The sequence below is a fragment of the Camponotus floridanus genome, unplaced genomic scaffold, assembly GCF_003227725.1.
Source record: "Camponotus floridanus strain SB8 unplaced genomic scaffold, Cflo_v7.5 scaffold3, whole genome shotgun sequence".
NCBI classification, from domain to species: domain Eukaryota; kingdom Metazoa; phylum Arthropoda; class Insecta; order Hymenoptera; family Formicidae; genus Camponotus; species Camponotus floridanus.
Genome location: NW_020229436.1, coordinates 4,566,565 through 4,593,405, shown reverse-complemented (window position 1 = coordinate 4,593,405; position 26,841 = coordinate 4,566,565). Strand labels below are relative to the sequence as shown.

The following is a 26,841-nucleotide window of genomic DNA, read 5'->3' as shown; positions in this document are numbered from 1 at the left end:
ATAAAAAACAAATCTACATAAAATTATGCGTTAAAATATAATTATAAATTATATTTAACTTTTTATTAGAATGTAATTATAAATTATATTTAACTGTATTAAAATTATAAAAATATGAGTTTCTAAAATTATGAATTCAAAGCTTTTGATTTTATTTGACAATCGTAAATAATAATCCGTAAAATCCATAAAATATATATGCAATGTGTCGCAATCTAATTTAAATCTAGAAAAAATATTACGAAATGTAATGAAATACAAGTGAAATTTTAATCTAAGATTCTACGTACAACGAAACGATAGCTGAATAATTTAAGGGGCAACATATACATTAACAATATAATATATACAACTTGCTAAGACACAATAACCGTGAAAGTAGGCCGCCTATATTTCAATAACAAAACGCATATCGACTATCAACGACCTACCCAGTAAATACTTAAGCGCTACAATTATCCCATGTTAATAATAATCGAGTACTTAAAAGTCGATTGTATTAACATCGGTTAGATCTATCAATAATCAACTACTTTGCCTGTTATAGTAAATATCTCAAGAAAGTCGAATAAAACTATAAAAATTATCTGACTTTCTTGCTAAATTATAAATAATTTAACAAATGACAGGTCCATCAAAAATCTAAGAAAAATCTATAAAAATTAATATGTAAAGATTAACATATCAGTATTAATGATTGATATAATTGTTATATATAATTATTGCTCAGAAAATGTTACAAATATTTACTAAGCCATCTCGTCATTTCGAGGAGAATCTAATATCTTTTTTTACACAAATCTGATATTATTCAAAAATATTAAGATAATATAAAAGAGAAAATCAAGTAGAAAAAATTTATCATTAAATACATATTATTTTGTATCGAATAATACAAAAAGCAGGAATAAAGCAAGGAACGGATTTTGTTTGCCTCGTGCGATAATACATCGTTGAATTTTCCATTAAGCTAGCACTATGTCGTTTTGCCTCTCAATGACTCGATTATCTTCGGCGTGTTCAATTAAATTAATTAACAGCCACGCGTTGCGCCGATAAATTGATAGATTTAACTCCTCCCTTTTACGATAAATTGATAGATTTAACTCCTTCCTGAAAACACGCGAACTATCTCGATTAAGGTTCCCGTGACCTCTGTTGGTCGCGTTGATGCTGATATTCCTTGATGCAATTTTTGTACGGGACCGAGGGCATCCAGGAGCAGCTACCGGATGCTGCTATGCACACGCCGTGTTTTTCTTGGCAATCCTGGGGGCCTGGTGTGCTTTCCCACAGGCAACGTTTTCCGCCACTGGACTCTAGCACGGCTCCCTTGCGCCTCCAGTGTGTATACAGAATCTGCGATACAAAAACCAGGCCATTCTTTTCGCGTTTCTTCTCGCGAGCTTGTATTCTCAATCGCGATTCTCTCACAGAAGTCATGGTTATAATCGAACGAAAGTGCATTTGTGCAGCAGCCGCTATTTTCAGGACACTCCATTTTTGAGAACCATTCCCGGATGTATAAAATTGGCAGGGATTTATAGCGTAAATGATTTATTGCCTTAATTTTTTATTTTCACGGAATTAATCGGAAAAAAATATTCAATATACATTTGATTTACGAATCTCTTCTCTCTAATTTAATTATTTTATTTATTGAACAAATATTTTATTTATTGAAAAAATATTGTAGTAAGCGATTTTGATTATAATCAAAATCGCTTACTACAATATTTATTTATAATCAAAATCGCTTATCATGAAAAATACTCCAATATAAAAAAATGATATAAATGATATAAAAAATATAAATGATATAATGATATAAATGATATAAAAATGATATAAAAAAATGAGTAAATTGCGAGAGATTGTAAAAAGCAGCATTTTTAGCAAAATTCAAAAATTTTTAAGTTTTTCATTTTAACGTGACTGAATATCATATTATATTCTTCAAAAAATTATGAAGCATATATGGAATTTTTTCAATATTAAAAAATGACTGTATGAGATAAATTTGAAATTTCACGAATAAAATAATCCAACTTACGTCGCATACGCATCCCGGCTGATAGAGCTGTCGTAATCCCTTGCGTTGTCTACTGGTGGTATCGGCCCACCTTATCGAGAGCCCGCAGGACGAAATGAGTGCTTGTCCCGAGACGATTCTTCCGTTAAGAACATACGTTTCGCCGACTTGCAACGTAACGCCGCACATCGAGGACGAGGACGGAGTCCGTAAAAGATTTTGCATCAGAGCTATGTCGGCCTTTGAATTAGACTGCGGACGGGAAAGAAGAAGAGATGATTAAACTACTAGTTTACATTTCGCGATGAACGTGACGACGTCTCTTTGAGCGCGTGACGTTTTACCGGCACAAAATACACACCTTGAAGACCCTGTTTATCTTGACCTTATAAGCGATCTCGTATTCGTTCACGGGGAGCACTTTCTTCACCTTTATTACGGCGACTGTGATAAAAGAATGTCGTTAATCGTGATTTCTACGAAAACCGCAAAGTATACTTTGCTGTTATTTCGTGTGCAACAAGTCCATATTTTACGCGAAGTGATTGATACATTAGAGATAATGATATATTTTTATTGCGCAAAGTACTTGTGTAGTTTTATTTTATATCCAAAATCTTTTCATCAAAATGTTATCGAAAGATATTAAAATATTAATATGCTAGTTACAGATAATAAATCTTTCATAAAATAAGATAATAAGATCGTAATTGATATATTTGATATTTTATATAATATATTCACGATATAAAAAAAAAGATGTTATTGAGCATAAAATTATTATCATACCGAAATCCGATTCACAAAATTTAGTTTGGGGATGGGCCTGCATACAGCTGCATGCTGCAACTCTCTGCACCGGTGCTATTAGCACGGTCAGCAGGAGGAAGTGCGTCCATAAAAGTAATCGCCACATCTGATAACAGCAAAAAATTGTATGCATTATTTATGAGGTGCCAGGTATTTATCGGGCGCTAAAACGATCATATTTTCATCGCAGAACTGCTTTCCTGCGCGTAAAATTTCGATAAGTGCATTCCAACACACGTCTAATACGTCGATATCAAGGTGACGCAACATAATTTAATCACCGTGAGATAAAATGCGTGCAACGCGACGCAATAAACCGCTATGTGTGCGGAAAATCCGTTTATCCGCGAAATCCGGTTACAGGTATTCATATTATTCAGGCAAGTCGTTACTTGTCGTATATGCGATGGGAGACGCTGATGCCTGACGCTTGGCAACTTGAGATTGTAAAATTCACCTCTCTCGAAATCTCGAAGGAAAAAGAAATTGAAAGATACAATATTTTCTCTGACAGCTATTATGATAAAATTGACATTGACTATTATTATTTGATTCAAATGTCAATCACGTGTAGTGCTTGACAATCAATCGATTTTCTATCTCGCATTTTCAAATTATCATGGGTGTTATTTTCAGTGTCCGATCGAATAAATGTCAGTGAAAATAGCTACCAACTAATTGTATTTACATTTATGTTGCGTGCAATCGGAGATTGCGGCGTGCAATAATTAAATTACAGATAGATTGGTAAACAATAACATATACCGTTTATATTTCAATATAACGTTATGTATCGAATATTACATATTGCTGCGAAAGTTTTTCATTAGAGTATGAATTGCAATATTATCATGCTGCTCCGAATCCGACATTTATCAAGTATATAAGAAAAGATGACACAAACAGTCTTCTTTAGTAAAGGAAAACTCACTCAAGGAAGCGCGTTAATCCGACCTAGTTTATCGTCGTCAGCTGAACGTGATCTAAACATAGATGCAAAACAGTACTCAAAGTTGAACGCGATCTAGAAACACTTTACCCGGCCAAAAATGTCTCATTGATGCGTTGTATCGTTCTAGTAAAAATAAATATCGAGGTCTAGATTACGAGAGATTTCGTGTAAAATATAAATAAAGTTTGATTAACACTTTTCAGATATCTACGTATATTTATTAATATTAAAAATTTTCAGGCAAAATGTTGATTAAAATTAGCTACATGATTTGTTTTCATAAATTGACAATTTATACCGGAAAATGTAAAATATTCGCAATATTCTGTATAATAAAAAAGAAAAATTTCAATATAACTTATAAAAAAGTGTTAGAAATATCTTTTTTGCTTTTCTTATGAAAAATTCGAAGATAGAAACGCTTCTCCGACAGAATAATGCAGCGTGACGATGAAAATACTTGTCAATCTGTCAAATATAAACGAAATATGTATACTAAAATTTTATATGAGACGACAAAATGGTGATGGGACCTTCGACATAATGATATTCCGATACTTCTTGATTCTGAAATTCACCATCGAAACGCGCGAGAGAATCGGTTGGATACCGCTTTATCGCCGATATGTTATATTCCCAGCTTCGCGAGTTACGTTCATGATATCCCAAGTTTTTTGCGCCTACCGAATTTGCATGGAATCTTTGTATTCGTTCGTCTTTCTTCGAACAATTCTCCGTAAAACCCGCCGCGATATATCGTAAAGAGACAAGGCTAGTAGTTATATTGTTACGATAGGCGTAACAATCGGTAATAATACCTGTATATTCCAACGACCATATATCACTGAGAGCTTTAGCATTATCTTTGTTTACAATTTTGCTTGCCCGTGTTACCAAGGTTATTGGGATTAACTGCCATACTTTAATTTTATATGTAAAAAGATATATAGAGATAAATTTATACATGTGCGAAAATATAAAAATGTACAAACACAAATATATAAAAGTAATACTAATTTTGCTCGTTAATAGACACACTTAATCAATATATTTTCATTTAAAAGTAAGTTTGTCTCAGCTTGCTGAATATGCGTAATAAAAAAAAAATGCATGATTTTTTATATATTCTGTGCACATGGATGCATATAATGTTATAAGTTTCGCGCTCGGTAATCATCACTTGACGTACGATTTCTGTGAATTTATTTTCTCGACTCGTTTTTGATTATAAGCAGTAAGGTACCAAAGTGGTTTGCCCACAGGAAAATTTATCGATCGTATTTAAATACCAGGTCATACAGCAAGATTTATTGATCAAATTCAATCATTTTTAACAGAGAAGAATAAGTTACGTAAAGCGGTAAAGTTGGTAAGATAATTGTGCGAGAGTAAAATGAAAATGTGATACCGCGATACTTCATAGTGATAAAATTGATTATATTTATTTAATAGATAGTAAAATCATAATTGCATATATAATTATAGTGATATAATAGTAAAATCACAAATGTATATACATAATTATAATTATAATTAGTATTGTAATATAATTCTAGTGATAATTTATTAAATTAACGTAATAATTTAATTACGTATACAACGTAACATAGATAATGAAATAATTTAATTATATATAGAATAATCGTGTAATATCTATAAGATTATTTCGTATCTGATAGTTTCACGATGCAATTATATAAATTTATATCAACTGATTAGTTTCTCAGAGAAAGAGAGTTCATATTAAATATATCTTTTTTACTGATTTTCTAATTCATACAATATATTACTTATTGTAAATTTAAAACAATGTGACAAATGCCTTTGATTTTGCTGTTTCACTTTTCGAATTAATTTTTCGAATCATTGTTTGAATTAATGAATAACGTCATCTCAGTTAATCAATTAAAATATATTCAAGCTCTCACATGTAAACATGTATCATCCGATTGCGATTCTGCAAACTAATATTGCGAGGAGGAAATTAAAACGTGACTTTCGTATTGCGATATTTGCATAGGATCATAGACGAGCCTCGTAAATCAATTTAGAATGATCTCAGTTGAAAGATCACGTTCATTTTTTCAATGCTACGTTTCTAAGAAAAAGTATATACGAGAACACTAATGCTATAAAATCTACAGCAGCTTTTTTCTAATCAAACAAATTAATGACAAGATTATAATGTCGCAATAAAATCAATTTTTTCAGATTATATATTTTAACACGCGAGTGATAATTATTTATTACACCATATTCCATTAGTAAGATGAATTGAAAGACGGTAAATAATTTTTTCATGTATCTCACATCTCTATTTTTTACGAAACAACTGTCTAGCCGGCATCAAACGTTGAATCAAGCCGAATGTATCGTTAAATTGCTGAGACAATCGAGATTTCACGATGCGTTGACGAAAGGATTTATATGGGCAACGTTTGTCGCGTCCACACCCAGATGAACATTCTCGCGCGACATTCGCCGAACGCGCTTCATGCATCATCATGCAAAACGGATTGATTGAGGGGCTGATGTCACACAAGCAGCCGAGACGCCTGCCGTATACGCGCATACTCTCGCATTATTTTTATTTCCGTCTGCGACAATAAATACCAAATGGCGCGTATACGTCTGCCGGTGTGTTCCACGCCTCGTGACGCATCGCGATGACGATGACACGGTGCCGCGAGATTCGTCACGCGACTCCGGATTCTCGTCACGACCCCGTAAACGGAGCCGCGACGCTGGTGGCGGTGAACGTCGTAATCGTACGCGTGATTACACGCTCTGTGCGTTTATCCGCGATTCGAATCTTATGGTGAACGGATGCTGAGCGCGGCGCGTTTTCTCTTCACGGTCGTAGACACGAGAAATTGGATGTTAACATTTAAATCGGAGAAAGAGAGCAGCTTTAGCTAAGAGTCATTTTCTGCGGGGTTATTCTATTTTAGAAAATTATAATTTGATTAAAAGGAAATATTTTTCTACATCTTTATTTGTTTAAAAATGATTGAATATGAATCGGGAAGGAAAAATAATTTTGCAATCCCATAAGATTTATTATCATCATTCAAAGTGGCAGTTTTGCACTTTCCATATTCCTCTATATTCGCGAATTATTTAAATAAATCTTCAATCAAACCAGTTTCACATTATGCATTTCATTGTAAGTAAGATAATTATTGCTTTTCGATTATATATAGTGGGTTGAAGTGTATATAATGTTGGGAGCCGAAACAGACTGTATAATGTAATTTATGATCCATAATTCGTACCCACTGCAAAAAATCTTCAGACTATAAATAAGTGAGCGAGCTGCACCAATTAACTTTAAACTCTGATTAAACCAAAGATTGTTAAATATAAACGAGTGTTGAGCTACGTACATATCTTATATTTATGGTAATTTATATACGAGAGGAATTATGAATATAATATAAAACACATCGGGTCTGAGGATTTCAAACAAAGTACTTTTTGATAGATAAACATTTACGATATTGATGTTTTTATTATAGTAAATGATTCATACAAAGCATCAATTGTGTTGCCGATTCCATCAATTAAAATAAATTAACAACGAGAATAAATACATTTATTCAATAAAATCTTTTTTTCTAAACAAACAACATAGCCTCTTAAACAATGCATTGTCATAAAAAAATTATTCACTCGCAAAATTGCTTTTCCTCTTGCAAATTTAACTTTATTCAAGACTAACATCTTATTATTGCATCGCTATCGCATCGAATGTACATAGGTATGTCTAGATTCAGCACTTTGCAGCACGAAAAGTATTGCACCTTGGACCCTTCCTCAGCAAAAATTTGTAACGCGATACACATTTCCGCGCAGTGTAAGCGATATACGCGAACTAAAAAATCAATCGCGACGTAAATATTTTGCAAATTATTTCCGAACTAGCTTTTACGTCATCCTGTATTTGATTAAATCGTAAAACCTGAAAAGAAGGAATAAATATTTAAAAGATTTATTTTTTGCCTCTCCATAAAAATGTTCTATAGACATAGAAAAATTGTTTACAGTCGATATTTATTGCTACGTCAAAACTAGTAAAAAAATTCACATACGAAATCTCCGATTTCAACCGATGCGTGAAATCGCTAATTAACACAGGGATATATTTGCCCAGACAGGATCTATAGATGCGTATAACGAAACCTGTTCAATTAACATTTTTCTTCTAAAAAAAAAAATATGGCAAAGACGCATGATGACAAGTGTGTTCTTCGCAAAAGTGTTATTTATCATCGTGCGATCTCGAAATTATAGTCGCTAAGCTCATGATTAAGTATAAAACACGTTTGTTACTCCTTTCAACGGCAACAATATGTATTCCACAGGAGCCCTTCTCGCGAGACTCCCCGTGTAAACATAATTATAGATCACTTATTAAACTTTGTCCATTTCCTCCGACTCGGTGGCGATGATTTACGCGTGTTTTGGCAGAAATCGTAAACGCGAGAGTAACGACGTCACGTTAATACCGAAATATTTACGATCGGGTGATCGCCCAGGCGATTTCATTATTAAGAAATCACGAGAGACGGCTTTAACGCTGATTGCGCGCGCGCACTAAAATCATCAGACACGCATGATTTTTATTACTTGTCCGAATTATGGGAGCCCATCCCCCCTCCCCTCGCGAGTAGTACATAAAATTGCTTGGCGAGACGTGGCCTTTCGGCATCGTCCTCCGGTTCGCGTGTATAAATTCCCGCACGTTTCGTCGAGATTTATGGACAATCTTGAACCAGGTTCGTTGTCGAGTCAAACGTCAAGCGTGTGGAATTCAGTCGCTGAATGAATCGTAGGAATTCAACCGGGCACGTTTGTGGAATTAAACATACGGATGAAAACTTTTCGTAACGGTAGCCGTAGTGCTTTGCTTTCGAATCGTGCGCGAACAATGCGCGATCCTTCCTTTCTCGATCCCATCCCTTTCGCGTTTCAAGGTGCCATCCATGACGGCCATTGTGGCATGCCTCACGGAGCAGACACGGGGTCGACCCCGTCGACCGGTAATCCCATCAAATCGAAAAGAATAGCGCCCTTCACCGCCGAAAGTTACGAGCCTCATTGTCGACCCGCGTGGGCGGGCCCTCGATTAAATTCGCTTGCTCTGTAAACCTAAATTACTACACCGTCGTGTTCGTCGACGCGGTTTGCATTTACATGACGTACTTGGGCGCATCCAGGCTTTTTCTTTTTTTCAAATGCTTCTCAATTCGAATGAGCCTGGCTCGTAATAAACCTCTGGGATCTGCATAGTTGTAATTACAAGATGCGGAGATTACTCTTTTTTTCTCTTCTTTTCTCTCAGAAGCAGATATTATTGTAATTCGTAGTCTGTATATGTATATATATATTTAATTAAATTACAGAAATTATTCTTAGTCTTTCGAATGTAAAAGGCTACAAAACTTTTGCCTTCAATTTCAATTGCAAATTCGTTGACTAATTTAATTGTTTGTAAATAATTAAAAATAAAGAGTCAAAGAACAAAGTTTTCAGAATGCAATTAAATACTCTAAGAAAAGACCTTAAGTCCTATTTAAATTCATGCAAATTTCAATTTTTCAGAAACTTATTTAGAAGCTTAATACTATACTTGCACAAAGCATGTAATATTTAAAAAATACAGCAAATAACATAGCATAATGACCTAGAAATACCCAATAAATAAATAACAAAAGCCATATTTCAATCCTCTATTATTTTTGTGCTTAATTATGCTAACGATCAGATTATCATTCCGATATGCAAATCTGGAGATTGACGCGAGATCGATGAAAAACGAAGATTGAAGAGATAAGAAATACTTAACATACTTCTTGCGGAGAATATCGATGTTTTTCGAGAATGTCGCGTTCGTTTCAAATAAGCGATCTCGTGTTCCGCGCGAAACTATTCTGCGATGGCGATCACGCCATCCCCGTGTCATATACTTCATTCGATGTACCTTTTTCGTCCCGTATACGCATTTACATACTCATTAATCCCGCGCTCTTGTATCGCATTAACGTGCCTCCGTATGTACTCGTCGCGGTTAAATCTTTCGCAGTGAATTAGCGGCCGACCGCGTCAATCGGCCCGACATTGATTATTCCTTTCGGCGCATCGTCGCCGGTGCCGGTTTTCATTACTGGTCGCGTGAGCGTATTTATTTATATGCATGGAAATCGACCTGACCAACTTTCGAACTTTCAGCGGCGTGTCGTAAGCAGCTTCCCGGGATATCGGCCGAAATAAATCCGTTGTTCGAATGGTCAAGAATATCTCGCGGTGTAGATTATAGATGAGGCGTGTAATAGGATTTTAATAATCGTGTCGAATAATCAATTTGAGATAGTACGGTTTAATTCGATCCATGAAACACGTGTTGTAATCGAGACTGGAAAGTAGAGAGGATTTGTTGAAATTAAGGGGAAGTAGAAGGGATTTGTTGAAATTAAAATAATCGATTTTTATGTTTTCACATTGCCTCGAAGAATTTTTATGTTTTTATATTTCATGTATCATATTGAAGATATTTCTAAAAGTTTCAAATTAATCGAATACAAATTGACGGAGCTATTAGTGTATGTTTCATGAAGCGCCAGAATGTATAACTTTGTTTAAACACGACTATAAAGCTTCAGCTCTGATGTTTTGAGGGCTATCAATATATGAAGACTTAAATAAACTAAAATTATATGGGCCCGGAATAGACGATTCTGTGTAAATTTAAAAAATTTGCATTTTATTTAAACGTAAACTTGACACAAATCTTAAACGCGTTTTTCTCGAAATCACTTTTTCAAAGTCGGTGAGCAAGTTATTTCAAAAACCGTTATATTGATTTGCTTGAAATTTTAGGCTTCTTTTAGATAAAACCTAGTAGATGAAAAAATTTTGTTTTTTAATGAATACTTTTTTTTATTTAATAAAAAATGAGCAATTTTTAAATATTTATTTTAAGAATATCTTAACGTCAAATGGCTGCTATTTTGCAAAATAATTTTTCAATTAATTCTTCGTTCATCTACTAGACAAATTTATACATTAACTACAGTTTATCGAATTTTTTATATCAGATGAATCAACTTCGAATAGCACTGCTCACCGCGCAGCACTTTTTAAAAAACAATATCCGAGAGAATAGTTATAACTTTTATATTTTTAAATATTTTATTTTAAAAAAATATATAATAACATCCTTAATAATTGTACTTTTGAATAAAAATCTATTTGTAAAAAGAAAATTATTACACTTTTCAAGAAAAATTCCCAAACATACTTTTTTCGATCTGCTGACTTGGCATAACCCCTTAAAGATATATAGAAGATTGTATAATATATACAAGATAAAAAAAAGAATTGCATGATTATCGAAAGAATAATTTTGACTGTCGCAAAATGATATAGTAGATATAATTAAAACGACTTGTCTCTTTCTCTTTCTATCTACTATTAGAAAGTAATAATTATAATATTGTTACGTGTTACATTAATATTGGCTTCTCAACCATATTGAATAATTCATGTATGTAATTAGCGGCAAAGTGCAGTCGGCTTCGCGATATCCTCTCGACAGAGATTCATGAAACACAATAATCCCATCGTGCACCTAACAAGAGCACGCGAATCACAACAATTATGCTGTCGGTAATTATCATCCTGCAGACTAAATACCGGACAGAGGCTCTCAAGTGTAATCTTTGTCTATGTAGCTGCATATCGCCATTCACACGAGCCATCGTTATATAGTTAATCAAAGTGCCAGTATCGTTGCACATGGCCCGAATGGTTCTCCAAGACATTTCTTCGAATACGTATATAATGATAATGTGCATAAATATAAACACATGTGAAGTCTTTTTCGCAGTTTTGAGATTTTTTTATCGTCATCAATCTGTTATACTTCCAATTAGAAATTCAACAAATCTCTTAAAGATGCCAGACATTATATTGCTTTCAGTATCTATAATAAAATTTTTTGCTTTCAGTATCTATAATAAAATTTAAAAAAAGTAAGAAATTGAAATTACTTGAACAAGCGCATTTTTACTTTAATTAATCACGAATGAATTTTGATTATGGAGAGGAGGACTTGATAAAAAGGTCGAAGTTTGAAATTAAAACGTCACGTCGTACGTGAATTAACGTTAGTCGTTCTTTAACATTATGTATCACCTATCATCTTAGATAAATAGATAAATAAAAAGCTAAAGAGACACACATCTAATTTAATAGATTATCAAAGTAATGATATTTCTTTTAATTGGAAAAGATCGCTAATTTGACGACGAGATAAGACAATCGGTAAAAGACCTTCTGTGTGATGTCATATTTCGCGAATAAAACCGCAAAAGAGACGTGAAACCGCACTAGACAACGCGCCGCACCAGACCTCAGACTTGAACAATCATTGTGAAATTGTAACTATGACATCAGACGATAAGACGCGTGCAAGTCCGCGAATTGTGAGAGTGGTGCCGCATTGTTACGTAACAGAAAATACATTGAGTGCGGCTACAGACAGGCGAGAATATCGACTCCAAGATGTTATCGTTATCGCGTTTTCCTATCAGTAATTGCTCCAGATAATTTCTAATTCGCGACACATATAATCAATTTTTTTAAAATCTTTCCATTTAAAATAATTTAATCACAATTACTTCCAAAGTATAATCTTAATTATGTAAATAAACAAATTTATATGTGTGTGATGTATGAAAATTAATAGCATTGAGCAGTTTTTATAAATTAAAGTGTTTATGAATACGAAATCTCAATTAAAAACTCATTAAAGATATAGGATAATTTTTATAGCGGATATTGAATTATATAGTAGATATTGAAATATATTTATAAAGTAATTAAATCCTATGTTTTTATTATGTTTTAATTTTTATAAACGCTAAAATTTGAGTCTTACTACAGATTTAATGAAAAATTTAAAAGTTTTGATATTTTGGGAATATAAATGCGATCCTGCAGATGTATGTAACGAGGTATCGACGCCAATGTAATACGCAAACGTGCATTAATTATATGTTTGATCAATCAGATGCATCGAGTACCTGCATCATTGCAACCACGATGTGACATTATAAGTGATGGTTAGTGTTATATTGAGAAAATTAATTAGAGTACTAAAATATATATGATATGAAACGAGAATATATATATGCGCTTTTCCTTAAACAGATAACGTCGCGAAAAGTATGTACGCGTCTGGAATGTAAATTTAATAAGTATATATCTGTCCTATAAATCTTTGTGCAAAATGTATCGTTATGATATAGATATGCATCAAATTAATATAATCGAAAAAAATAGTAAAGAAAGGTCCATATGATAAAACAATCAAATAATAATAAAAAAAGTAATAGTAAAAAAGAGGATCATAACGTTGGGTATTAAACAGAAAATCGCATGAAAATTGAAGAATCCGCGAGATATCAATTTAGTATTAAATTTAATAAACTTCGATCTGTTCCAGATCCTTTTCAATGTTGAAGTGATTTACAAAAAGTATAAACAGTCAGAAAAACATAATTATAATATTCGAGAACAAAACAATAGACAACATAAGACAATGTTTACCAAATTTGATTTAATACTAAATTAATATATCTCTCTTGCCGATTCTCTCTTTCATGAGATTTTCTGTAATCAATATTAATTAGACTTTATTTTAATAACATCCAATGTTATTTTTACTATTACATTTAAATGTTTTAATATAATCAATCGATCGTAGAAGCGGCTTTATCAAGTAGAAAATACATTCAACTTTAGATTGTCTTCATTGAATAAGTGGACGGTGTATAAAGTAGCGGAAAAGTATCTTTTACTCCTTAATGGACCATCGTATCCAGACTCGTCACATAATGTCACGCGAGTTGAGTGCAATCTGATATACACACATTTGCTTATACAGTTTATAGTCCATTGCAGTTGGAGATTAATCAGGAGAGGTGCGCATGGTAGCGTTAATTAAAATCACTCTTAGATACGGATCGAATAATTTGAAATTAAAACGTCGTACGTGAATTAACGTTAGTCATTCCTTAACATTATGCATCACCTATCATCTTAGATAAATAGATAAGTAAAAAGATAAAGAGACGCACATATAATTTAATAGACTATCAAAGTAATGATATTCCTTTTAACTGGAAAAGATCGCGTAATAACAAGATTATGGCAAAATATAAAAATGTGAAAATTACGCAAACATCTAGCGAATATTTGTGAAACGCCTCTCTGTTTCGCGCGACATCATCCGAAGCGCTGGCGATCAGGCAGCGGGATAACGCTTTAGATGCGAGAGAACTTTTCTCCGAGACCTACTTACGACGACCGAGGCACGGGGAACCGCATACTTTCATTTGTCACTTCACGTCGGGACACTAACCTCGAGAAATAGCCCAGGACGAAGTAATAACACGCACGGTATCGCGACGTGCTCGCGATAAATTTTCGCGCGCCGCTCACAGGTGGATGCTCCTAAGACGCGCGTCAAAGCAAGACTGCCCCAGTTCCAACGTATTACCGCTATTATATTCCGCGGCCGGCCAGCATCCGTACATGCGTGCACGCGTGAACAGAGCCTCTGAGCTCATATGCCATTTGCGTGCGGCGCGATGCCGGTGCATTCGCAATTCCCGACACGGCGCGTGTGCTCCGAAAAAGGAACAGGAAGACCGGAGCGAGCCGCAGACGCATCTCGGTTCTCGATTAATCACGTGACTTTTCGGACGTTGCGTCATGTATCCCGTCCGTTATGGTCGGAAATGAATCGTGAGGAAAGGACGATCTCCTCTTCTTTTTTTTTTGTTTGCAAAAAGTGTGGGCCTGCCGAAAAATCGATCTCAAGCGTGACGGGACGCGCGATTATTACGAGGACTTAAGTAATCGATCTCGTGCGTATTTTGATGAGGAATGATCGATGATCGGTCAATTGTTATGAAATATCCCAGGCGAGATATTTAATTACATTGGACTGATCGGTGCACGATAAAAAATACAATATTTCTCGCGAATTAATGACTCGAGATATATCCTTACATACTAATAAAAAATGCAAATGGACGAAGTTAATAATTTATCGCCTCATGAATTCGGTTGTCGCGTAATGCACTCCGGATGCGTTGAAGTGCATCAGATAAGCAAACGATTACCTCGCATTTCACAGGTCGAAGCGGGTCAGTTAAAGCTCGGATGATCAATCAACAATCTTGTTATGAAGAAAATATATGATATGATGTTTGTAAAAGAGAAAGAGTATGGATATATATATGTATGTGTGTGTGTGTTTGCGTAAAAGCATAAAATAAAAATAAAAATTATTAGGGAAAAAATCCAATTAAAAAGAATATAACTCTCATGAAAAAAACTTTTAAGAATAACATAAATCTTCAGCAGAAACAAGTACACATCTACATCATTTTATTCTTTCGTTATGTATACTGTATTGAGTCTTTCCTTGTATTTGTGAAGAAATATGTACTCTTATAAAAAATATGTACAACTCAAATGATAAACAAATAATTTTTAAATTATTATTATTATATTTTTTTAATGTTACAAATCTTATTTTTTAATTAATTACGATATAATATACAAACTTTATTTATGTATAAACTTTATTTGAGGATTTAAATTGGATTGCTAATTTAAAGCTAAAAACTAAAAAGAATTTTAAAACCAGAATGAATCACATAAACTTTAATCGAATGGAAAAAAGTGTATTATTTGCATCTGTCAGGAATATGTTATGTTAAATAGTGTTTCGACGTTTTAAATATCAAATTCTCTCTTGAGTATATATAAATATTAAATAGTTTATCAAAACAGAGTGCATTAATAAAGACTACTGTTTGCGATTAAATTTGTCTATTTTCGAGATTGTCTTTTCCCTGCTCGAAACAAGCCGCAAATGCAGACGCGCACTCTACGGATGGCTCGATTAATCATAAATTTGGACATTGCGTCATGCAATTCATCGTCATGCTCGGAAGCGCATCAGATAAATTCGTGGTTACGTTGCACGTTACATTCCTTGCATGTGTGTGTGTGGAATATTAAGTCGTACACAAACTAAATTCATGAGAAATGTAATATTATCACTACTAACATTTATACAAGTTACAATAATATGTACACAATAAAATATCAATATACTCAAGGAAAAATTTTGAATCTACATAAATTTTATAACAATATTTCGCAGGAAAACTGTAACATCCACGATATAATTTAAGCTGAAGCTGAGATATAATAAATATATAAAATAATTTGGTTTCAATTAAAAATGTGGTGATAATTAATATTGCATTAATAGTGTTAAATCAAAGTTATATAAAAAAATTTCAAGATGAATCGATATTATGAGATCAATTATTTATTATTCTCGTACTGATTAAAATACGCATTGAAATTTATACTAAAATACGTATTAAAATACATATTCGAATAAAGAAATTAATCAAATTAATTGTGCAGATGGCCTGTTTATCAGCGAATATTTGCATTACGATATGAATCATCATGCTGTTATGCAAATACCGATAAATATGATGCAAATTGTGCGCGGTGATTATTAATGTTCTTATTAAGATATGCCGCTTATATCATCGTAATACGTCAATCTTCGTTCTACATTACATTGGCTAAAGTGAAAGTGCAATATAAATTGACGTGAACTTAACACTTATAACGCAGATCTATCAACCTTAAACTTGGTTGCAATGCAATGCATTATACAAGATACGTCTATGCGTACAAAAAATTTGCTAGCAATCTCCATACATTATTATAAAAATATTTATGCAAATTGGCATTTTTAATCACGCGTACATTCGAGGTTTCACTGCACCTTCTCGAGCAGTAGTTGCAGACCGATCTATGTCAGACGTGGGTGGCCGCATCGTTTCACCGGGCGATTTATGTTTAATATCAACAAAACTTATTTTTATCGACGACTTCATGTTTTCGCTCGTGGTAGCAAGTATCTAAAGTCCGCTTGTGCGGCTTCGTAGAAATTATCACGCTTTGGATATCGATCACTTACGAAGAAAGTCGTGCCGCATTTTAACGATAAGTGAGAGAAGAAAATAAAAACCCTATTGAGCTCTTAATATATTATCATATCTGCTGTTTTTATCGCTTGGAAATAATTTTATCGTTAATCATCGCTTACAAGTAACAGCTGAAAGATTGAATACAAATGTATAAAGAAATTTATGTATGATGATTCACACAGAATGAAACCTTGAGATAACATCTGTGCATCTCTTAAATATATTATCACAAGCCCAAACACATTGACATTTATATAAACATTAATTTTTAAAATTGGCTTGTAATCGAAATAATTTTCTTCAATTTTATGCTCATAGATACATGATAGATGCGAAAACTTATGTTATTAAAATTTTTCTTAAACTTTATATTTAAATGCGTCATTATAAATCAGGAAGAATCGACTTATAACAGTATCTCAAGCGATTTTATTCTATGTGAGTCTTCCTGTGGAATTCAAATAGAGAAACAATAGACATTAATCGGATTACGGTCGACCAACGTTCCCGTCTGTCCTAATTGCTAATGAGGACAGTGCTTAGGTATTTTTAAAGTTGCCCGCAAGGAACAATACGCAAAAAACATTGGTTCTGGGACGTTAATCATTTTCATGCATTTATGCGCATTCGTTAGCGGGGGAACAATTAAACGCGTCCGCGTCGACAAATTACATGAAATTGTAATTCTCACCCGTGCGAGGTCACGCGACCGCAACCCGTGTGCGAGCTTATTCTTTCTCGACATTTAAATTGTGGTCGGCCACCAAGAAGGAATTAACCGCTACAACTGCATCGGATGCCCGGAGGAATTCGCCATCATCCTCCCCTCGTTCCGAGAATGTCGGCATTCTTGTGAAGCGAATCTGGAGCGCGTCGTGATTTGATAAGACAAATATAAAGTCGGCGTAATGCGCCGAAAGAGAAATGCTAATCGTATCACGAAATCCTCGAAATATCAAGGTTCTCGTTTTTCGAAAGTATTTATAATTTTATCTTCAAAATGAATATTTTTAAAAAATGTTTAGGATTTTAAAATTTAATAGAATACGAACAATTATGTTAAAAATGATTCAAATCAGGAACTAGTAACATATTAATATTTTTATTAGATTAATTCGATATTTTATATCAATCCTATAAATCTCTCGATAGAAATGATGAAATGTATATTGATATTTTATTTCCATGCAACAATTTACGTAAATGTAACGTGAATCCTGCCATCGAGAAATTTGGTATCCCGATACCTCGCGTTGACACGCGAGAAGTTCCCAATAATATTCGAATCGTGAAATACGCGCGGAAATATATAAAGCAGTTGACTAGTACTAGAATAGATAGTATTAAGCTAGATATTTTTCACTGGCACTAAAAAGAAAAATAAGAATAAGAATTTAGTCGGAACACAACAGCCAAGTGTTGGGTCACGAAGAGAGTGTCGAAGAATCTATTTATACCGTTAAGAAGAGAAAATAGAACGATCATTTGTTCTATTGATGTCTTATGGAACGATAGTTAATTAACAACTCTCTTCTTCATTATGTCCTATATTTTAGGAACTTAGTTAAGATCAAAGCGATCGACCCGACAATATCATTAGCACAAAAATGTGTCATTTAAAATTTTGTTAACAATATATGAGAAATAAGAATAATGTTGTAAATCAAACATTTATTAAAATAATGTAAATCAAAAATGTATTAAAAAGTTTAATTGTAAATTGATATTTATTGGAAATAAACATCCTCTTTGAGTACGTTGGTTGGAGCCAAAGATCAATTTGCAGTGCGAAGGATTCCCAGATGGTTTTTTCCTCATTCAAATGATGCTAAAGTCGTGATGGGGCATAAATCACAACGTCACCGCGGGTTGATCAATGGTCGCTTCTAAAACTGGCGATAAGATCCCACACATCGGCAATTCATAAGTCGCGCGAATCGGCATCGTGCATCATTTCTAATATAATTTTACAGCCTCGCTCTTTTCGCGAGTATGACTGACAACGAAGTAAAACGACGAGATTCAACGAGCGATGACGGCTTCGTCGTATAATTGATATTGATATCCCGATCGAGCGCCGTATCGGGATAAGTTCCATCGAGCATTTTTCGAAACAGAGCTCCAGCCACCCACCGGGACTCCATAAATCCGTGGCAGATGAGATCATTCTCGGGCGCACCACGCGCCATGCATTCTATCGCTGCGACCGTTTCTAAGTACGAGTGGGCGATGGAAAGCAATCCAAAACACCATTGACGCACGTGTACTATTTGCGTGACTGATTTCACCAAGGAAACCTAAACATACAATAATTTCGAGCTCTCGTGTCCGTGTGTATTCTCAGCTTTCAGCTCGGTGCAACGCTCGACATACTTTTATCTTCACACACTTCTCTCTCAAGATGTTAACTCCTAATTTCCAACTTTCAGTACTTGGCCATCTCAACTTCCAAGTCTAGTTTTCAACTGCAAGTTTCGATCCTGAATTTTTAACTTTCAATATTCTCACTTTTCCATCAACGATCGATTCCGAGTCTCAACTTTCTCGATTCTCTAGATCCTAGATGGTCGCATCACGTGCTTTCTATTACGCACAGTAAAAGTCTTCATATCATCGTAAAGAAGGGAGGAAGGAACGAGATATCGCGCGATTAACGAATGGCTCCAATTAGCAAAACGCTTTCCCATCCTAGAAGTTTTCCTCTTCTCTGAAGCGACGTTGCGAAAGTGTTTTATGCGCGCTTATCGCGATTCTCGTTCTTCGCTGAATGAGATTGTTGGTCGCTGAGTCATGCGTAGTAAAGCTACGCATTAGTTAGGTCACGAAAGAACGCGGCAGACGTCGTTGCCGGCTTTCAAGAACCGCCGACGCGCGGTATCATTTGACACGCGTCGCAAAAAGACGCCCTAAAATCGCAAGAAACGAGCGAAGGTACTCTTCCGCGTACTCGAAATTATCATACGGAATAGTGACTCGTTCTGTATGCATAACGAGATAGTGTAGATACGTGTTGGAAATTCTCTCTATCTTCCTTAAAAGCGTACACGCGCACTTAGAGCGCAAAAATTATTTTCTCTTGTCCTAGGAAACATTAAAGTGTGGTTTTAAATAATTTAATATATCTCCTTAATTGTTAATCTTCAAAGGAATGTAGAATAATATCATACAATTTCTGTAATGAAATAATATAATTAAAAGCACCGCGACGTTTTATTCATATTTTCTACCCTAATTTACATAAAACAGATACATCTTCATAATTTTGGCATACGTGTAAATTAAAGGGTTATGCCTAGTCAGCAGCTCGAAAAAAAATGTTTGGGAATTTTTTTTTTTAAAGTGTAATAATTTTTTTACAAATAAATTTTTATGCAAAAGTACAAATATTAAGGATACTATTATATTGTTTTTTTATTTAATAATTGTTATTATATTGATTATATATTTAAATTTTCATATTGGCTTGATAGCCCTCAAAATATTAGAGCTGAGGCTTTAATAGTCGTGTTTAAACAAAGTTATACATTCTGGCGCTTCAAACATAACTTATAACTCCGTCAATTTGCATCCGATTAATTTAACTTTTAGGATATATTTTGAATATGATACACTTCAAGGGAATGTAAAAACAAATTTTTTTTTTATTTTTATGACTAGGCATAACCCCTTAAACACGAGTCCGAATATTACGCAAATTGTGTAATTATACGATTTGTCTTAGTATCTATGTGATAAAAGGTTCATGATATATTTTAATCATGTCACAGTTAATAGAAGATACGAATCTTAATGCGATAATACGAGTAATTATTTGGCTTACATAACGCATTATTTAATGGATTATTGCGTAATCGTACTTTGAAGTATGACATACGCTACGACATCATACTGCGTTCAATATTAGGCCTTGAGTATATAAGTAGGTAATTACAGAAACAAAATGCGCAATTTTAACGATGTATATTTGACGTATAGTAAATGCAAATATATGCCAAGAGAGTGGCATTTTATTTCATTCAGAACACAAGACAAGCTGATGTCATTGCAAATACGTACATGTATTTCAAAGAGAGAGGTTTAAATTTTTTCTCCTCGGTTTTCAATTCACGCCTTTATAGAGAATCGTTTTCCTATAATTATTATTCAATCGGTAGTTATACCGATTTTCTATTCCAATCTAATAGAACTTTTATTCGATTAACAAGCGTCAATAAACGAGAAAATCGTGATATTCAGGAGATATCGGCGCAATATAATGCAATTAATTTTTGCCTTCCGGCGAAGCTGTCGGGCAATAAACGAGATTGTCAATTAAATTCCGTGAGATAATAATTCACGAAAGGAAGGTTTCTCGCGTTCGCGTATAAGAGTGGAATCGGGTAGAAGAGCGAGATTTAGGAATGTCAACTAACACGGAGAGTGTGCATAATTAGACTAGCCGTGTATATTCGCGATGATGTAACGAGAGAAAACGCGAAGAGAGACCACACCCGACGCGGGATGCCACGTGGTATTTCGTAAGCCACAACGACTTTTAGGCAAGGCCACCACGAGGCGAGTTATGAGGTGTCCTCAGTATGTTCCATGAATTTTCGCGACACGTACCGCACATATCATAGTATGCTATGTGTGGAATATATATCAAGGTATTACAGAGAAGTCTCATAGTGTTATAATAGAAATTAATTCTTACGAAATAATTATTCTCTTTGAAGTGCATACAAAAGCATGTATGTTCGAGATAATAATTGAAGAAAATAATTGAAGAAAATAGTTGAATTAATTATAATTGAAGAATAATAATTGAAGAAAATAATTGAAGAAAATGAATAATAATGAATAATAATTGAATGAATAATAATTGAAGAAAATAATTGAAGAAAATAATTGAATTATCCATTATACAAGTTAAAAAGATTGTAAATTTTACATACAAAGATATTTATATACAAAATTTCCAAATGCTATTTTAATTTTCTAGATTATATTATTATTGCCTGATAATTTTTTTAATTTCCAAAATAATAAAAATAAATATAAAATACCTGAAATGAATTAAATTACAATATGACCCTAGAATAAACGTTTCAATTTGATTGCCAATATCGAAAAGTACGTGATGTACAAGCTAGTAATTGAGTTTGAAAATATCACGAGATGTCTATTGTTTGCTGCGTCCAAAAATATACTCGGATAGCCTTAATTTCTAACGGAACGTGTCTGATGCACATTGTCGTTACCAAGTCCCACAAGGATTAAGTTAATTCCGGGCCGATACCCGCAACAGTTCAGTACATGTGGCTACACAAACTCAATTTGTAGTCACACGAAGTTGTAACGAGATTGTATCGTACTTATACACGGAATAGAATTTATTAGATTCAGCTGCGTGCGGAGTTTAGTTGCATCAGGCCCGTTAACTATTTAATGGGGAACTCGATTACAAGAGAATCTTGTCCTATTACTCTCATAGTTGATCTTCGATAATACCCGAGCCGAGATGCCCGGCGGATGTTTATTAATATTTTGCGCGATCGCGCATTGAACTGCGCGAAGATTCATCTTACGTACACAAACTGGGAACTGTCCGCACCTTCGGGAATATTAACGGTACTGTAGGCAACGAGACGTGACTCCACATCTCACGGCTGTAAAAGAATATTACACGTACAAGTTTAGCAATAAACTACAATAATAATTCACGAACGCGCGTAATTTATTGCTAAATTGTTCGCGTGTACACGAATATATTTATTATTTAATCATGACGTATTACTGCGTCTTTTCTCTTTCAGATTTAATAAGCGATGCGGTGATTTAATTCAATGCGATCTCGACGTTTTATGATGCCCGTGTTAATGGCTACTTAACATCTTGTAATCACTTTTAAGATTTCCTCACACCTTACGACACGATCACTTCATGTTTACGACAACTACACGTGATTCTGGCATATTTTATCGTTTTGCAGTATATGCTAGCTGGGAATTCGCTTTTTTCGCATATTTATCAATATGGTATTTGAATAGGAAGTCGCGATAGGTCGATAGGTGAAGAATCTGTTTTCGTGGCAAACAAAACTTGTTTGCTTGAATGCATTAATTATTATATATTAACACTCGGTTTATAAAGTCTATACATCTGTGATATCTTATTAAACAGAATATTTTTGTCTTGATGAACTACTATTCAAGAAATTTTTTTTGAAAATGATGATATAAAAAAATCCTAAAAATAATTTCTGCTCCATTTATGCGTTGAATTGAAGAGCTTTATTATTGCAAATGTAAAAATTTTCTGATTTATTCATCGGTCCATGACAATTATTGCAGAATATAAGTTTAATTACTTTACATAAATACTTTTTATAACGTTATAAAAATATAATCATGCAACTCGATTAATTACTGCTATTGTTAGTCGAGAATGTCAATGTTATCAAATTTTTAGATGGCTTCAAGGGTTCAGTTGTTCGCTAGCTTGTTTTTAACCTTCGATTTCAATGATTTTCTTCGTTACTGAGTCCTCTGTCTACTCATTAGCGGACGGACACTACGCGAAGGTTCTTGAACCGTGGTTAATTGTTGTGGGAATAGTTCTTCGTGGTATTTCCGGGTAAAAAGACACGGAGGTCGTGCATCCTTGTATGACATCGTTCATTCTCACTTCGTTATCGGGCAGAGGATATTAATTCTATTCCCGGACACGTCGTCCGATTGTCATGGATACGAACCGTTATGGTTGTTTTATTACGCGGCGCGTGGGATTCTCCTCCGCGATCAATATCTCCGACATAACGATCGGCGCTTTTATCTCGCTAGAATATCGCCCGCCGACGAAGCGCGGCACAATCTCAGAATGTAACTGTTGTGAATGGAACGACGGAAATTATCTTGCGATAAGCAACTCCAGATTCAAGCATCGGTAATTATCGTCTATGCGACAAGGTCGCTCGACGCAATCGTACCTTGATGATTAGCGTGATTAATTGCGCTGTTCTATTCTAAGACGAACGTGGGCTGAAATTGCAAATAGATATTAAATTAAGGCTATCGCTATTGTATTTCAACAAGATGTTGCATCTCAATCTCAAGAGTTGCATCTACTGCAATAGATACTGGATTTTGGATGTGAGCCAGCTTTCGACAAGCGTGATTTGTCAGACACGCTTATCCGCGTGTTTGCATTAAAGAGAGAGTGTGAGAGGTGATACTTTGCGCCTCTTGCGCAGCGGCTTCAATAAATAAGAAAATGTAGATCGTGTAAATAAATAACGTAGAGTGTTACTTAATCTTGAAGAAATGAATTAAATAAAGTGATGTATGGATAAAAACTTTTCGTAGAGCGTAAAATATTACAAACAGAATAATAAGAGCCGGCGAGATGTCAAGAGACACGATATATAAATATCGAAGGCTATTGAAAATCGATAACGGAGTCGTTAAAAAAACCGAGAATAAAAGTTACGCGTCGGCGACGAAGGTGAATTTCACCTCGATACATATTTCGCCGTCACTCGCGAGTTCGACGATGGCAGTTCTTGCCATCGAAATGATTGTCGAAGTGCATTCCTCGTATATACCTGGCGCAATCGCGAAACGTGGCGCGGTTATAAATACTCGATCCGTGGCTCTAATCTGGGCGGATCAGGAGAGAGAGAGAGAGAGAGACCGATCGCCCTCTCGCACTTCCCTGAAAGGCAAAAAAATGACCTACGGATGCCGAATATGCGTGCGAGGTGCACCACGTGCGTGTGGTGGTCGGCTGGTTGGCGCCGCACGGGCCGATTTATATCGGAGTAACGCGTAATAAACGTGATATTATACACGGCGATACGGCTCGCGCCTGATTACGCCCGGCTCCGCCGCGAAATGAATTATATCCTTCTCGTGTAATCGCACAATGAGGTCCGATCGCGCCATCGACGATCGTGATTGGACGCGATCCCGCGAATGGAACGCAGCAATTATTTAATCGAAGGGTGCGCTCCTCTTCCATCGATCGAACAAGCTCCAAGGAGTATTTACGCACGACGCGACGCACTTATATTGCCTTGTTGCACGAAATATGCGAAGGTCGATATGTCAGTGTGTCGTGCCGAGCATCCGAGAGCTCATCTCGTCGCGTTTCTACGCGAGAAAATCGCCTCGAAGGTAATTTAGTCGTGAAAAGAGGTAGTATCTTTTTTATTTGAATTTGTTTAATAATGAAAAATTCGCGCGCAAAATAATGCTGCGAAACAACGACAAATATATATTTTTTTTAATAAATCAAAGAATTAGGCTCTATATGTATTAAACAACACGATAAGGAACTAGCAAATAAGAGATCACCGCGGATGGTAGTGCGTAAAATTTTTCTTAAATTATTCGCGAAAATTTAAACGCGCACAAGACATATACATATATTTTACTTGGTATTTTACTGCATATACATATATTTTACTTGGCGTTTTACTGCATTTACCAAGATATAGATTCTCATTTTTGAGAATTCTATAAACCCCTCTTTACCCCCCTGAAGAGACGTAGACGAGAAAAATATCGGGGCGGAGTCGCTGAATCGGGAATTTAAATTTTCGCGAATAATTTAAGAAAAATTTTACGCACTGGCTCTTATTTGCTAGTTTCTTATCGTGAGATTTTTTTTATTTGACGATTGAAAAAAATATATCTCCTTGAAATTGACGAAATTGAAATGGTATCTGAAGAGACATTTTAGGTAAAAGCGACGTGTTCGCGTGCGCGATCTTTATCCCTCGGCAGTTAAACAGTTCTCTTTTATTGCACTTCGTGCGACACGAAATGCTCGACACGTTATTTTGGATGCTGCGCCAGCCAGAACCGGTGCCAGGAAAATAGTCATCTACGACTCACGTGAGAGAATCGATCGTTAACTCGTTGCGGCTAGAGAAGTACATGTGTACTTAGGAACAGGGCTAGCTCGTATAGGCGGTATTCTCGAGAACGTGCGCTCTCATATTTTCCTACGTCCCGTTTATTGAAATTGCTTTCCCAGAAGCGGACTAAACTTAGGCGCAAATCGACAGCGTCATCAACGGCACAATTCAATTTCAGCTTATCATAGGCTAGCGGAATAATTGCCCGGAGTATGGAGTATGGTGCAATTTCAAAACGCGCGACTCTGATTATTACACGCATGGCGATTTCAATCCACGGACGAAGGATTTAATATACATAATGTCGGTGATAATCATTGATGATCATTCATCAACGTCGGAGATTATTTCACGCGAAAGGAAAATTTGCAACGATGCATCGTGTCGTTTCGAATGTTTTTTTCACATTTTGCCCGCTGACTGATGAGTATTTAAATGCTTTCTAATAATATCAATTGCTGGAAAACAATCCGCCTCGCGATATTCATTAGTGTCCAGAGAGCGCGCGTTTATAAGACGTTGTATCATCACTCACGCGATGGATATGTGTTGCAAATTGTAATTGCCGATGACGTCATTATTTATGGATCTCGCGTAGAAATACGGCGGAGATTCTCTCGGAGTTAATCTTAAATTAAACGACGAGGATTTTATTTTGGAGGCACATCGTGTGCCGCCTCAAATATTTCCTTCCCACGTTATGTTCCTCCAGAGACAAATGCACCCACCACATGCATACAAATTAAAATTAGACAATTGCATCTAACATTTGCAAAGTTATTTAATATTTTGCAAGTACGAGTACTTGCTGATTATCGCTCTCCAAAATTTCTTTTACAAATATCTTTCACACTAAAAATATTTGTTTTTATATAGTAAATTGAAAAATCGCTGCAAGGTTTATATTTACTACTTAAATTCGAATTATTATTTCGTACAAGAGGCTCGATCCAATCCTTTACAGATCGACATTTATAAGTTTGACTCGTTTGACCACACACATTCAGAAGTTCTATTTATTCAACCTGGTCGGCTGCCGCGTTTTACCTCTCCA

General features: G+C 34.9%; 2 protein-coding genes across 7 annotated transcripts in view; one reads left to right on the top strand and one right to left on the bottom strand.

The window, feature by feature from the left end:
* The window catches only part of LOC105253540 (synapsin), a 43,182-nt gene that overhangs the window by 9,240 nt on the left and 7,101 nt on the right, over positions 1-26,841 (top strand). The gene's annotated exons all lie outside the window — the stretch shown is intronic.
* The window catches only part of LOC105253538 (metalloproteinase inhibitor 3), a 79,111-nt gene continuing 53,282 nt past the window's right edge, over positions 1,013-26,841 (bottom strand). For 2 of the 4 annotated variants that reach the window (XM_025410019.1, XM_011261642.3), the window contains exons 2-5: positions 2,822-2,948; positions 2,394-2,476; positions 2,054-2,284; positions 1,013-1,359 (exon numbers count right to left, since the gene is read on the bottom strand). In XM_025410019.1, coding sequence (XP_025265804.1) covers positions 1,138-1,359; positions 2,054-2,284; positions 2,394-2,476; positions 2,822-2,948 — 663 coding nt within the window. In that variant the 3' untranslated portion in view covers positions 1,013-1,137. Of the gene's footprint in view, positions 1,360-2,053; positions 2,285-2,393; positions 2,477-2,821; positions 2,949-14,160; positions 14,405-26,841 lie in introns of those variants that run through there. The other 2 variants (XM_011261641.3, XM_011261643.3) reach the window with 2 other exon arrangements.